Here is a 15,077-nt window from a genome sequence, read left to right as displayed (position 1 = left end):
AGAAAATACTGATAACGTGTGAGAAAAGACTTACATCCAGGTATATGAAGAATATCTAGGCTGGATGTGGTGGCTCATGCCTAGCACTTTGGGAGACTGAGGCGGGAGAATCACTTGAGAAGGCCCCATCTCTACCAAAAAAAAAAAAAAAAGCCAGGCATGGTGACATGTGCCTGTAGTTCCAGCTATGCAGGAGGCTGAGGAAGGAGGATCACTTGAGCCCAGGAAACAACAACAAAACAGTAATTTATCCTCTCACAGTTCTGAGATCAAGGTGTTGGTGGTGCTGGATTCCTTTCAGAGGTAGTAAGGCATTCCTCTTCCAGCTTCTAGTAGTTCTTGGCCTTCCTTGGCTTGTGACCCCTCTGCATCCTCTTTACATTGCCTTCTCCTCTGTGTGTCTGTCTTGCCTCTTCTCTCTTCCAAGCATAGTTATGATGGCATTTAAGGCCCACCTGGATAATCTAGGATAATCTTTCATCTCAAGATCTTTAATTAATTTCATCTTCAAAGATCTTTTTTCCAAACAAGGTGACATTTGCAGGCCCTACGTATTAGGATGTGGATGTATGTTTTGGGTAGGAGAGCATCATTTAGCCCACTACTTAGCTAAACCAGACAAACAGAATAGACAGTACTCAGTGCAGTATGCAGGGCAACTGGAAGTCGCACACATTACTGTTGGGAATGGAAAGTGATACAGCCACTTCATAGAAAAGTTTGTCAGTTCTTAGAAAGTTAAACATTTATAATGTCACCCAGCATTCTTATCCTTGAGTATTTACCCAATTCTCATTCTACCTGTAATTGTTTTCCTGTAAGAAGTAGGTTATAATGAGTATAGATTCAGCTTTATGTAGAATAATTTTAAGTCTTTTAAATAAATGTTGATTATCTAAGAAAAATTGTGTGGAACAAGTATAGGCCTGTTCACTCATAACACCCCAAACTGGCAGGCAATTTGGGGTGCCTTATAATCCAGAGGTTGGATCCCTTTCGTTTTCCAAATTTCCTGGTCACTTAGAGACTTGTTATTGTATAATAGTTATGAAGACTTAGAAGGTTTAGAATGGGAAGAAATCACATGTAATTTCTTACCTGATACCGTAGCTGTTTGGGTTGCAGGTTATAGAGGCTGAGCCTCATGGAGGTTTATTAACCCTCTTCTGCCTCATTATGCTTTCTTCCTAGCCTTTTTTCCCGCAGCCAGAAATGTTGATATAATCATTATTATATAATCATTAAGTAAAGACATACATGGTTGATAACCTTGAATGATTTGTTCTGAAATTATAATAACTAAAATTACCTTGCTTTGTTTCAAGATTTGAAGGCCATATAGAGATCTGCCCACCAGGCATGAGCCATTCAGCTTGTTCAGTAAACAAGAGTGTTCTAGAAGCCATCAGAGGAAGACTTGGATCTTTTCATGAACTCCTGCTGGAGCCACCCAAGGTAGGGGAGCTATGTTAAGCATGGCTGCCCAGCCAGTAATTTGGTTGAAACAGTCATTTGAATGTTTACGGGCCTTAGGAGTGGCAGAACTGGCTGTGGTCCGCATGTAGAAAATGAGTGAAAAGATAACACTGCCAGTGATTTTTACTGCTTTTGAGTGGAGAATGGAGAATTAAACAAAATATTCATCTGTTTAGGAAGTTTACCTTTTCATTCTTCTGTAAATTCTTGGGTACTTACATGCCAATAAAGAAAAAAGAATTTTCTTGTAGCATATTATTTTTGAATGTTTCAGGAAAAGCTAATCTTTCAGAAACGGATCTTTGAAATTGTGTTTTCTTACTCAGAGTTGGAGCAGTGTATGTCTGATGTATAGTCGACCTTATTTAAGAAAGAGTAGGTTGAAGTTAGTATACAATTTGGAGAGAATATGATTTGGGGGTTTTTCAGTACAGAGCCTCCCATGTGCTAATTTTAAATGACTGTTTCCTCAGTGAAGACCCACAAGAGTTTTGTCAGCAGTCTATAAATGGTGTTCTTTCGCCCCTTGGATTGGTACAGATTTAGATTAGGGTAAGAATCACTTGCTTTTGGAGTCTAGGGTGGAAGATTCAGTTCCGTGCGAGTTCTGTTCCCAGCAACAGTTCTTAAGTTTCGTTTTTTTTTCTGCCCTATATCGTTGAATCTGGTGTATCTCTGTGGTTATCTACTGTGTGAGTTATTGGGAATTTAGAATACTAGTTTCTCACTTGTAAATTAGATGTTTTCTGTTTATTTAACTATTTGGAGTTGGGGGAGCACAGGATAACTTATATAACCAAGGGAGTCTAGTTCAGCTCCAGATCATCTTTTCAGATACCTGACGCCATTGGTGAGCAGGTCATGGTTCCATCACTGTGCTCACAGTTTGTGTTATTCTGCTGGTTCCATTCCAGCCACATCTTATCTGCATTCAGCCTGTGTTGGATGTGGACCATAGTGTTGGTGCTTGCCCTTAGGGAAAGTGCCTCTGTTGGTGTTTGACAGTGATGGTCAGTGGCATCCTTCATACCAGTCCTGGGAAGAAAAACAGAGTAAGGAAAGAAAAAGAAAAGATTTAGAAGAGGAGAGAACATCACAAGTGGAAGACGGAGGTGGGAGAAGGATCTGACAGGGAAGAAGGTGTATGAGGAAGGGCCCGACCTGTGTCTTAGGTGGCCCACCCATCTTCTTTCTGGGTGGACAAACAGGTGGCATCTGGTTCTGGGCCCCAATTCAAAAGTAAGGCACTGTCTTGTTTGGACTTCTCTGTTACTCCGAGAACTGAGTGAGTTCCGTTTGCACCTGGTTTTACTGTATGATATGTCTGTCTCGGAGTGCCATTTGCACCTGGTTTTACTGTATGATGTGTCTGTAAGTAGATCCATGAAGTTTTTTACAAAGCCTGCCAATTAGAGCAGTTTTCCATGGAGAGCAGAACTGTGGGGCTTACAGCTCTGTCAGTCCTCGGGAGGATAGGAGCCAGAGGGAATGAGGCTGCTGATGTGGATGGGGCGGGGCAGAAAGAGCAGCCTGACCTAGGCTGTTATGTGCTACCCTTGCCTCTCAGACTTCTAAAGTTAGGAAATGTTCTGCTTCTATCTTTTGTGATTTCAGACTCTAGAAACTCCTGTTGATGGACAAGAACAGGTTTAGATTGATCACATGTCAGGTTTGTGATCCAGAGGCAACATCTGAATTTGCATTTTTATCACAGATTTGGCTCAGACTGAGGATTGTATTCCAAAACCACTTGTAGCCACTACCGCCACCACCACCATGGCTGCTGCTGCTGCTTCTTCTTCCTCTTTCTTCCTCCTCCTCCTTCCTCCTCCTCTCTCCTTCCTCCTCTTCCTCCTCCTTTTTCTTCCTTCTTCCTTTTTTTGTTTTTTTGAGACGGTGTCTCACTCTTGCTCAGGCTGGAGTGCAATGGCACAATCACAGCTCACTGCAGCCTCAACTTCCGCAGGCCCAGGTGATTCTCCCACCTCATCTTCCTGAGTAACTGGTACTACAGGTGTGCATCACCATGCCTGGCTAATTTTTGTATTTTTTGTACAGACAGGGTCTCACCATGTTGCCCAGGCTGGTCTCAAACTCCTGGGTTCAAGTGATCCACCCGCCTCGGCCTCCCAAAATGCTGGGATTATAGGCATAAGCTACTGTGCCCAGCCATAACTTCTTTTAGTTTAGATTTCTGGTGAGATTTTGAAATATTGTACTTTTTCCTAGGGTATTCTGTAGGCTTCTGCTTTCTTCTCATGACAGCTTGGAATGTTGAGGCAGGTAGGCACTTGATTTCTTATAAAATTTATGGTCCAGGGAAATTCCTTGCTTTTTTTTCCTTTTTTCTGCTTGGTTATTTCATTGTATCTTAAAGATATCAAGAGCAGCTTTAGATGTTATTTCAGGTGTAAAATTCAGGCCATGTTGTTTGCAGGGTTTAAACTAGTGTCATGTCTTAGCAAATACACCATTTGCTTTGTTCATTTAACTGAATTTAATTGGAAAGCTTTTTCTTCTTCAGAAAAGTGTGATGAAGACCACATGGGGTGTGCTGGATCCTCCTGTGGGGAATACCCGGTTGAATGTCATTAGGTTGATATCCAGCCTGCTTCAAACCAATACCAGCAGTATAAATGGGGACCTTATGGAGCTGAATAGCATTGGAGTCATATTGGTGAGATTTTCCCTGCTCACAGACATTTTAATTTGCCATTGATATTTCATGGATATTTAACCAAGTTACAACCTTACAAATTTACATTATGTCAGTGACTTTTCTTGGTCTGAGCATAAATGGTGTTTTATGTAGTTTTTGCCTTGAGTTTATCATAAATTTCGAATGCTTATAATTGTTCACCAGGCATCTACTGTTGCTTTATATAAAGAATTGTAACATAGGATTTTGAAGATGATTAAAAGACATCGGCTTTTCCCTCGTGCTCCGTCTCATGGACAATGACTGCTGGGTGCAGCATTGTTTTCTGTTCATATTTAGCAAGGGGACAAACCTTTATCTTCTTGCCACTGGGAGGTATCTGTGTAACATACCTGATGCCATATGGTCTTAATTGATTTGAGTCTGGATTGACCCTTCCTTGAGACACAGTTATTAGCCTGCTTATTGATGGAAGGAGAAGGAAAAGCCCAGGGATGATTTAGGTCTCCCTGACCCCTGAATTCCCCAGTTTCAGAGTTTGTGCTTAGAATCCACAGGCCTAGCTCTGGAGCCCATGCTTCTTCTCTCTGTGCTGCCACCCACAGCACAGAAAGCGCGAGGGTTAACACTTCAGCAGGTTTCACAAGACATCTGGTCACATCATATATTTGGGGGAAATCTGGGGGTGTTTCAAAGGAGGTGTTTGTTCACTGTATGACAGGCATTGTAATGTTCATCTTATGTACACTATTCATGTGATCCTGGGTGATCTCCAGGACACCCAGGTGAACATTACAGTGAGAGAGAGGATGTGTTTTTCAGATCATGCCCAGAGAGAGGATACATTCCATGGCTAGTGAGTGGTGAAGCCAAGATTTGAATTCACCCAATTTCAAACCTATACGTGCTTTATCAACCACGTCATTGTGCTTCCTAGCGTCACCGAGATATTTTTGTTGGGTTTCAGCTTTGGGTTAAATCAGTATAGAGCATGGAAAACAGGAGCAATTTGGAAAAAGAGATGAAGATTTAAAGAATTACAGTTTCTTTGATAGCTAGCATGGTCATTGTCTCCTGGGACGTAGTTTTTGTCCTACCTTCTACTGTATAAAACTCCGGGAATATAACTTTCCTAAGTCATTGATCACTGGTCTTTAATTTTACTAATAAAAATATACAGTTATTGTTAATTTATTCTTTTAATCTTTAGGACTACTTTTGATGAGACTAAATTTGATGAGACTACTGGAGGAGTTACTCATTATTTCTTCATTTTGAGATTAGATAACCAGACCCAACCATTTCCTAAATATGACATAACTAAATTGACTTCCAAAATATGGCATTTTGTACTTTTAGAAATTCTTTCCTTTTTGTAATGCTATTACCTTTTCAAGTAATTTGAAAACCCTTGTACTTCCAGAAGATTCACGTTACTGCCTCTTGTACCATTTGTTTTTGCTGATAGTTCTAGTTTTTGTATGCTGGAGTTGAGTCATGAGCACCTCAAGACTGTGGACCGTATTTTTGTGTATCTCTGTCTGCCATGTTGCATCTAATACAATACCCTGCACAAAAGCCATCAGTAAATATTTGTTGTATCAAAATGAAATTCTTATATTTTTTTTTTTTGAGATGGAGTCTGGCTCTGTCACCCAGGCTGGAGTGCAGTGGCGCCATCTCAGCTCACTGCAGGCTCTGCCTCCTGGGTTCACACCATTCTCCTGCCTCAGCCTCCCGAGTAGCTGGGGCCACAGGCGCCCACCACCACACCCAGCGATTTTTTTATATTTTTAGTAGAGACGGGGTTTCACCGTGTTAGGATGGTCTTGATCTCCTGACCTCGTGATCCACCCGCCTTGGCCTCCCAGAGTGCAGAGATTACAGGCATGAGCCACCGTGCCTGGCCTCTTATAAATTTTTTTGAAAATTATAGAAAATTTACCACACTAACTATTTGTGTTAGTTGCTTTGAAAAGAAAAAAGATACTCCCTTTCTCTTGGAGAAGTGTACTCTTGTCTTTGTATGTTTGTTGTTGGTTTTTTACTGGATTCCATACCAGTTCTGGCATGTCAGATAAGCAGATGGCATGCCATTTAGGCTCTAAAGCAATACTTCACATCCACATTTAGTCCCCGTTATTTATGAGGGATACCTTCCAAGACTCCTTTGGATGCCTGAAACCACAGCTATCGAACCCTGTATATACTATGTGTTTTTCCTATACATACCTGTGACAAAGTTTAATTTATAAATTAAGCACAGGAAGAGATTAATAATAACTAATAATAAAGTAGAACAATTATAAATCTATACTGTAATGAATGTTATGTGAATGTCATCTCTTGCATTAGCATGTCTTACTGTATTATACTCACTTATTTTCAGATCATGGTTGACTGTGGGTAACTGAAACCACAGAAAATGAAACTGTGGTTATGCAAGTACTAATGTGAACTCAGGTTCCTTTTAATTGGTCCTTTTGGACTGAGAGCACGTCATTTTTACTTTATTAAATCACTGTTAATGTATTTAAGTATTGGCTTAAACATTGAGGTAACTGAATAAAACATGGTTTTTCTTTTTTGTAGAACATGTTCTTCAAGTATACATGGAATAACTTTTTGCATACACAAGTGGAAATCTGTATTGCACTGATTCTTGCAAGTCCTTTTGAAAACACAGAAAATGCCACAATTACTGATCAAGACTCCACTGGTGATAATTTGTTATTAAAACATGTAAGCTTATTTGATCTCGTTTTTCTCCCACTCTCTCCTGATTATAGCAGTTTTCCACTTGACTGTAATATGAATTGAGGTTTAAAGGGCTTGAGGTTAGATTTCAGAGTCTAAATATTTGACTATCATGTTCGTTTCACTTTTAACCAATCGTTATATAAATCAAGTACTGGACAAATAACTATTAAATGAACTGTCTTGTAAGAAAAAAGCCAAGTGGCCCTCTTATTTGGTAAAATTAATAGGTTTGAAGATATATAAATACTTTGATGATTTGCAGAATCATAGAAATTTAAATACTATGGAAAACATTTGCGCTATTATTTGGCAGACCAGAGTGTAGTTTCTTTGCTGAATACGTGACTGAAAGTCAGGAGAATTGAGTTCTTTGTGATGTTGAGAGTCTCTTCCTGGGGTCTCTTTTTCTCTTCTGTCAACTATGAGATAATTTTACTAAGTCAGTCTTCAGATTTTTTCTTGCTTGGTAGTTCTATGGTACTTTTAAAATTTCTAGCCCACACTTGGTTTACTCGCAAACCTAAAATGTAGAAAAGGCTAGCTTGGAACAGCCAAGTTGATGGGAAAGACAGACGACACCTGAGAAGAACTAGCCCTGCACATTCCAGTATTGCAGCCTGCAGCAGTTGTCACTGACTTGCAGACTTTGGGCAAAACCCACCTGTTTTTAATATTAATGCAGTAATGTTAGTTCATCTGGAAGTAAGACTTGCTCACATTTTAAAAGTACAAGCATTACTTTGGATTCTAAGTTAAATTTTTGCCAAGGCATAGTTTTCTTTATTCCATTTTAATTTAGCTCAGGTTTTATATTTCTGGTCTGAATTTTCACAGCTAATAAAACCTGGCTTTGCTTTATAGTTAACTATAGGTAGTTAACTGCACTACCTATAATACTGAGTTTCCTGTAGAGAAACCCTCTGTGAAGGGTGTGGATCCTGATTTGAATCTCTGTAGTGTTCTGGGTGTCTGCAGTAGATTGATTATCACATTGCATTTGGCTTAGTAACATTTAGCTTGCTAGATTATGCATACTACTGTTCTCTTTAACCTAGAGTTATGTTTCACTTTAAAGTTTTGATGCTTTGAAGTAACTGGAATATTCTTTTTTTTTTCAGCTTTTCCAAAAATGTCAATTAATAGAACGAATACTTGAAGCCTGGGAAGTGAATGAGAAGAAACAGTAAGTAAATTGTTTTTTTGAAAGGAATTTAGTTTGGTTGGTAATATGAGGAAAATAATACCTCCTTGCCCTAGTCAGAAAAAAATGGAAATAATTACATGATACTGGCCATTTTACAATTTAAACTTTTCCCCAGATTATTTCATTGTAACAGTTGTTTTTATAATATTAATAATTTCTTGTTAGGTCCTCTTGTTTTTGGGGCAAAACCAGTGAGTTCGGAGTGTTCCCCACCTCTGTGCTGCCTTTGAAACTTCCTGGTCCTTTTTGAATGGCTACTGTTCTAAGAGTTATAAGGTTAAAGTTAAAGTTAAGTCCTTGATGATTTAACTTAGTGTATTTGTCCTGGTCACCTTATGCTCAGAATAGAAGGTATCATGTACATATTTTCATTGTAGAGAAGAGTTGCTTTGTACAGGGACCTAGAGGAAAAAAATTGCTCAGTGTTTTCTTTTTAGAAAATGTTTGTTAGCTGATTCGCAAGGTTATGTGAAGTATTAGTTGATACATGTAAGTAGCTTTGTTACACAAAACTTTTTCTTATAGGTGTTGTCTGTAACAGCATTCCTCTCTAGTGCTCTGGGAGCCTTTATGTCACCCCGTAGATTCTGAAGCATGGCGGCATAAGGGCGTGTTTGGGAAACACTCTCAAGGCATGCTTCTGTGTTTGTTTTTAAGACAGGTTTATTGAGATATAATTCTCATATGGTAAAGCTCATTTTAGGTGTACATTCCTAGGAATTCTGACTGATGCCTGAAGTCACCACCACCACCACCACAATCAAGACATTTCTGTCACCCCCAAAATTTCTCTCATGGTCCTTTGTAGTTGATCATTTCCCAGCATTCTTGTTATGTGTCTCTGTGTCTCCAGGAAAGCTAGATGACTCTTAGGAGTCAGCCTTACTTTGTGAGGCTTGATTTTTTTTTTAATCGTTTAATAAGCACTGCTGGGGTTTTGATTTGGCTTCATGTGGGAAATTGGCATTTTGTTTGTGGCAAGGGGCTAGTATTGGTAGATCTCAGATACATTCTTCCAAATAGAGCTCTTTGGAGGTGCTGTTTGTGGCCCAGTTGACATCTCTGGTTATATGTCTGACTCCGTCTTGGCTTCTCTGTGCCCTTCCCAACCTCCAGTCTTCTTGCTGCCTCCTCATCTGGCCAGGGCTCAGATATCCTTTGTGCCCTGCTCTCCTGGTGAGTCTCGTTTTCTGGAGGCCTGGTGAATACCATTCCCTCTAGAGGGATCCCGAAAGAACTTTCCTTGTTTCCTTGCACAACAGCCTGAAGCAATTTGAAGCTGTGGGCCACCTTAGAGATGGGCCTTTGTTTTCTTTCACTTGTGTACTTGAGGGAGTGCAGGAGAGTGACTCAGTTGCCTGTAGGTAACACCTGGCTCTCTGAATCTTACTGAAGAACTAAAAGAGACTCTGAGCAACTCAGTGAAGATTGACCCTGGCCAGGCACGGTGGTAGATGCCTGTAATCTCACTGCTTTGTGAGGCTGAGATGGGAGGACTGGTTGAGGCCAGGAGTTCGAGACCAGTCTGGACAACATAGGGAGATCCTGGCTCTACAAAAAGTTAGCCGGTGGTGCTTGCCTATAGTCCCAGCTACTCAAGAGGCTGAAGTGAGAGAATTGCTTGAGCCCAGGAGTTTGAAGCTGCAATGAGCTGTGATCGCACCACTGCACTCCAGCCTGGATGACAAGCAAGACCTTTTCTCTACATAAATAATCAACCCTGTACTTTCTTACCCTTAGGCACCCCCAAGCCCTCTAAGATTCTCTAGCAGATACTTTGTTTTCCAAGCAAGCCTTCAAGCATAGGATGTTTTTTTTTTCTTCTTGCTCCTGAAAGGCTTTTCTCTCTCTAAGCAAAAATCTCTGCAGTGTTTGTTCCCTGCTATCTGCAGTCAAAAATCTTTCGTTTGTTTGTTTGTTAGAGTTTAAAGTCTTGGCACTTTGTAAATAGGTAGAGAAATCAGATTGATATGAATTTTCTTATTTTTTTTATATATATATATATATTTTTTTTTTTTTGAGACGGAGTCTTGCTTTGTCACCCAGGTTGGAGTGCAGTAGCACAATCCTGGCTCACTGCAGTCTCTGCCTACTGGGTTCAAGAAATTCTCCTGCCTCAGCCTCCTGAGTAGCTAGGATTTCAGGTGTGCACCACCATGCCTGGCTAATTTTTGTATTTTTAGTAGAGATGGGGTTTCGCCATGTTGCCCAGGATGGTCTCGAACTCCTGATCTCAAGTGATCCACCTGCCTTGGCCTCTTGGCCAAAGTGTTAGGATTACAGGCGTGAGCCACTGTGCCTGGCCTGATACGAATTTATTTAAGTGTAAAGATTGATCATGGTTGGGAAGATGAGACCCTAAATGGGAAAAGGACAAAGACTAAGTTCGTTTGCATGTGTTCAAAATATGGTGTATGGTCAAGTACTAGTTGACTGTCTCCTATCTTGGCCAAGTCTCAAATCAGCTAATATCTTAACTTGAGACATGTCATTGGTAGATAATTATTTCTATTCATTGATATAATAAAAATTTGCTATCTTTTAAGAAAATGAACCAGCAGAATTCTCACCTCAGTTCCTTATAACCTGATTAAGGTTTGAAAAAGTTTCATTAAAAAGATGTAAAATAAAATCACAGTAACATTAGGCATCAGAGAAGGTTTATTTGATCTTTTAAAAAGTAATGTGTTATTGACAGTGAGTGATGATTTTTGAGATTTGAATAAACTGTGGCCTGTTGACTGAGGCTGCCATATAATCTTTTACAATTTCACACCCCTCCCCAACCATGCTGCATGGTCATATTCTGGCACCTTCCATTCCTTTGTTTTTCTTTTCTTTTCTGTCCATTGTCATTTTCTTCAGTGCCCTCAGTGTTGAAAATGATTGTTTAAAAGTTCGCAGTACTTACCGAGTGTTTCATCGCTTCATCCTATCAGGAATCTGAGTATTTGTCCTTTACCTCTTGTCAGGGCTGAGGGAGGAAGACGGCATGGTTACATGGGACACCTAACGAGGATAGCTAACTGTATCGTGCACAGCACTGACAAGGGCCCCAACAGTGCATTAGTGCAGCAGCTTATCAAAGGTAAGTTATTTGTGAAATTTGAATTACATTTTTGTTGGGTTGCAGAAAGGATTTAAGGGTCAAGTAGAAATGCATGTAGCATTTTTAATAGTGATTTGTGGGACTTCTTTATATTTGGCAAATTATGTATTTGAATGAAGTTTTTGAGAATGTGTTTGAACAGTGTTGTTTTTTGGCTGTATTGATGTTCATGCAGACCATTCCATAAGCATTGGCAGGCTTGGCTGGATTCAGCATATAAGAGTCACCTATTGTCATTCTTAAAGAGCATTGCTTGGTGAATCATGCTTTTGAGTATTGTGAGTGTGAAGTACTCATATGCTAGCAGTTGAGCCACTTCAGCTATAATTTTGCCTTTTATTTTCTGAAGGCCTCTATGTAGCCTCTGAATTAAGTTTCTTTAACTGGAATATTAGGGCATTTATCAGCATTTCTTTGATGTCGCTATCACTAAAATGAGGGGTATTGGCTTCTAAAGGACTCTTTCTGTATAGCATTTCAGTTTAATCAGCCCAAGCTTATTTGGAAGAAACTATATGGATGCTTTTTTACACTGGCCCCAAGCCATGAGCCTTCTTCTAAAATGAGAGCATGAGGAGCTCTGTGTACCCTGGATTTTTGTACCAACAGGATATCTAATCCTGAGACCTATTCTGAATGTGAACAGTCTTTAACATCCATGGTACAGAATTTGTTCAGTTAAAATCATTTCCCAGTGGATCTTCCATTTTTTCTTAAGAATGTTTGTTTGTTCAAGAGGCTATTCCCTGTTGAATGTGCACTAAAAGCACAGTTGTCACCAGGGATGGAAAAAGTGGTGTGTGCCCACTTGTAATTTTGCTTCTTGAGAGAGGTATAAGAGGTATAAGCCTCTTCCTTGGGCCATTTCACCACACAGTTTATCTTTATGTCCTAACTAAGAAGAAATGGCCATGTGATATGACTGAGTTTTTAGATCAGACTTTCCTTTATGGAAGCTGCTTGCCAGGTGGTACATGTGTACACTTGTGTGAGTGTGCACACATGCATGGCTGTTTTAAACCAGAATTATCAGATGACTACTTTAGTTAGGCCTCTAAAATTACATCATGGTTTGATTTTCTCAGAAAAGCAGTTGTTTATCCTTTTCTTTAACATTTCTCTAGAAGGTAAAATTTCACTGTTACCTGTGTATCCATGTTGGCCCATGACACAAATATTTAGGAAACATGATCTTAGAGCAATTTGAGAAGCCATACTAGGTTCTGTGGAACATTCATTGGCCAGGTGCCAATGAGAGCATTTCAAGAAAGTGTGCAGGAGCTGTCATTTGCAGCATTTTCTAGACTTAACTGGACCATGGAAAAAGATCCCCCCTGCCCCCGACACGTTAAACACCTACCACCTTTCTCAGAAAAGCTTGTTGGAAACACACTTTCCAGGTTAAGCTTCTACCAGAGCATTTTCAGAAACTTGTTAAGTTCACAAGCTACCTTAGGGCTTTTGGCCTAATCAAGCCTATACCATTGGGTAGGGGGATTCTGGTTCCTGAAAGTCCATGGGATTTGGGCCTATGGAAGGTTTAATAATTCCATTTCTCTAAGAGCACTGGGCTGGCTGTCACCCAGTTTCTCAGCTGATAGGGCCTGCTCACCATTGATGAACCAGGTGAGTAGGCCCACTTTTATATTACCTGTTTACTTTATTTGTCTATGTGGAGGTCATTGTGGTGATAATGCTTTTTTGCTTTTCTCACTCTGAAGATCTTCCCGACGAAGTCAGGGAACGATGGGAGACGTTCTGCACAAGCTCCTTAGGAGAAACTAACAAGAGGAACACGGTAGATCTAGTAGGTTTTACAAGGTTACATTTTTATTCTTTCAGTGCTCTTAGCCTTTGCCCATTTATTCAGAAAGATGTAAAAGATCTTCCATTTACCTCAGTAACTGTGAGCCGAAGATAAGTTCTTATCTCTTTACCAGGAAGAGAGGTCAGTATTCACAATATTCTTGCCCATTTGTCTAGTCCACTCCTAATTACCTGCCTGGGATGACAGAAGGATATTGAGAAGCCACTGATTTCTGTTCCACATCCTACTTAGTGTCCATTTCCTCCATGCCCTGCTGCCAAGCACCTCAACAGCCTCTTGCCTTCCTTTCATTCTGCTGAGTTTGTGGCCACATGCCGCTGATAACCCTGAGTGCTTAGGAAAGCGAAAGATTCAGTTAGATATTTTTCTGATATTATTGAGTTGAGTATACCCTCATTTTACATCGTTCTCAATGGGGGAGTATTTTGTGGATGACTTTGAAACCCCAGCTTTAACATTTTTTTTTACCAGAATTGGGACTTTGAGCCAGGGAATAATGGCATTGATAATTTTTTTAAAAATTATATTGGACTTTGGAATGTATTTTTTGGTTTTTAAACGCATTAAGTTTTAAGGTAAGTATTACTTTGTTTCTGCTTTTAAAGATGGGGAAAGCATTTCCTTTTACAAGTACATGCCAGTTGATAGTCGAGGGGTGGCCTTCGCTTAGAAGCAGCACATGTCTTGACATTGAAGTGTTTATGTTTGGCGTTTAATTCTATATTTCAAATTTAGCAGTGGCCGTCTTGAATTTCTAATATGCAGTAACACCTTGACTGTTAGGAATTCAATGATCTGGCAGCCTGAAACAACAGGGAAGCGGGCTCTGAAAGCCAGAGAGCAGCCACTTGGTCCTCCTGTGTCACTCCCTGGAGGGCTGTGCCTCCTACTTTGTAGATTGCCTAAAAATATGGTCATCTTTTTCCAGACTCCTGACAGAGTCACACTTTTTAAGCTGGGAATAATGATAGAATTAGGAAGTATTAAGAGTTGGAAGAATTATGAAGTTGAGATAACTATTAAAAGGAAGCTATGTGGGGCCATTTAATTAAAATAGACCTAAGGCCTAATAGCCCGAGTGTCTCTGTGCAGTACAGCCCAGCAGAGAAAATGACATTAGTATCGACAGCCCTGGGTCATCAAGGAACGGTTAAGTCATTTTTAATGAATATTTTACCCATTGTCGATAGATACTCGGAATATCGTTTAACTTGAGTGTTCTGGATAATCAGCGTTTTTTTGTAGAATGAAATTGTCCTCTCCCATACTGTTAAATCATACCGCTTAATTTTAGAGGTTCCCATGTTGATTCCTTTGCAGGCAATATAGTCTCTTTTAAGGGGACTATTGTCTTGTTTCTTACTTATAAAGGAATATTTAGTAATCTGATTTTGTTTAGGAAACTTCTTTTAAAATTATCCTTTGATTGGCTTAAAAGTTAGAAGTCAAAAATGTCCAATTAAGCTTGTTACCAGACTTTTAAACAATTGTTTTTATCTTAGGTAACTCAAGCATATTTCTTTTGTGAGCAGTTCTGTAATAAAGAAGGACTTCATTACAATTCAGATAATGCTCACTTACCATATAGTATGCTGTCAGCAGATCTGCTCTGGGATTGTGTGTAAATGTTATTGCATATATCCCCATAGAAGGGTGTGGTCATCCAGCAAAAAATAAAACGTTTAGCCCCTGGTAGACTGTGTTAGAAAAAATTATTTTGGGCTCCATCTGTCACTCAGATTGCGTCTTGGTTCTTCTTCGCTTGCTCTGCTTTTCTGCCATCATACTTGGACTACATAATCTAAAGTCAAACAAAATGATAAATTGGCTTATATAGCAAAAGTGGTTAGATTGATAGGGCCCTTTAACATTACCTATATCCCCTGTTGAGTTAGCCCCACTCCAGAATTTTGCTGTCTGTTGAGACTTTCAGGTGGATCTAAAGACTTCTTCAATTCTTTGTTCCCAAGCCCTTTCTTAAATACCACTTCCGTTTAGTCTTAAGTCCTTCTGATAGGGAGTTTTGCTTTGTAGTATTGTG

General features: G+C 39.7%; 1 protein-coding gene across 50 annotated transcripts in view; it reads left to right on the top strand.

Annotated features, from left to right (window-relative positions):
• Positions 1–15,077, top strand: part of PPP6R3 (protein phosphatase 6 regulatory subunit 3) — a 153,366-nt gene that overhangs the window by 100,690 nt on the left and 37,599 nt on the right. For all 50 annotated transcript variants that reach the window (XM_063670799.1, XM_063670808.1, XM_054439251.2 and 47 more), the window contains 6 exons: positions 1,326–1,455; positions 4,001–4,153; positions 6,728–6,877; positions 8,014–8,078; positions 11,072–11,187; positions 12,930–13,015. In XM_063670799.1, the coding sequence (XP_063526869.1) occupies positions 1,326–1,455; positions 4,001–4,153; positions 6,728–6,877; positions 8,014–8,078; positions 11,072–11,187; positions 12,930–13,015 (700 nt within the window). The remainder of the gene's footprint in view (positions 1–1,325; positions 1,456–4,000; positions 4,154–6,727; positions 6,878–8,013; positions 8,079–11,071; positions 11,188–12,929; positions 13,016–15,077) is intronic.

This window comes from Pongo pygmaeus, chromosome 9 (genome assembly GCF_028885625.2).
Source record: "Pongo pygmaeus isolate AG05252 chromosome 9, NHGRI_mPonPyg2-v2.0_pri, whole genome shotgun sequence".
Lineage (NCBI taxonomy): Eukaryota > Metazoa > Chordata > Mammalia > Primates > Hominidae > Pongo > Pongo pygmaeus.
The sequence above is the reverse complement of the archived record's forward strand: the minus strand, read 5'-3'. Positions and strand labels throughout refer to the sequence as shown.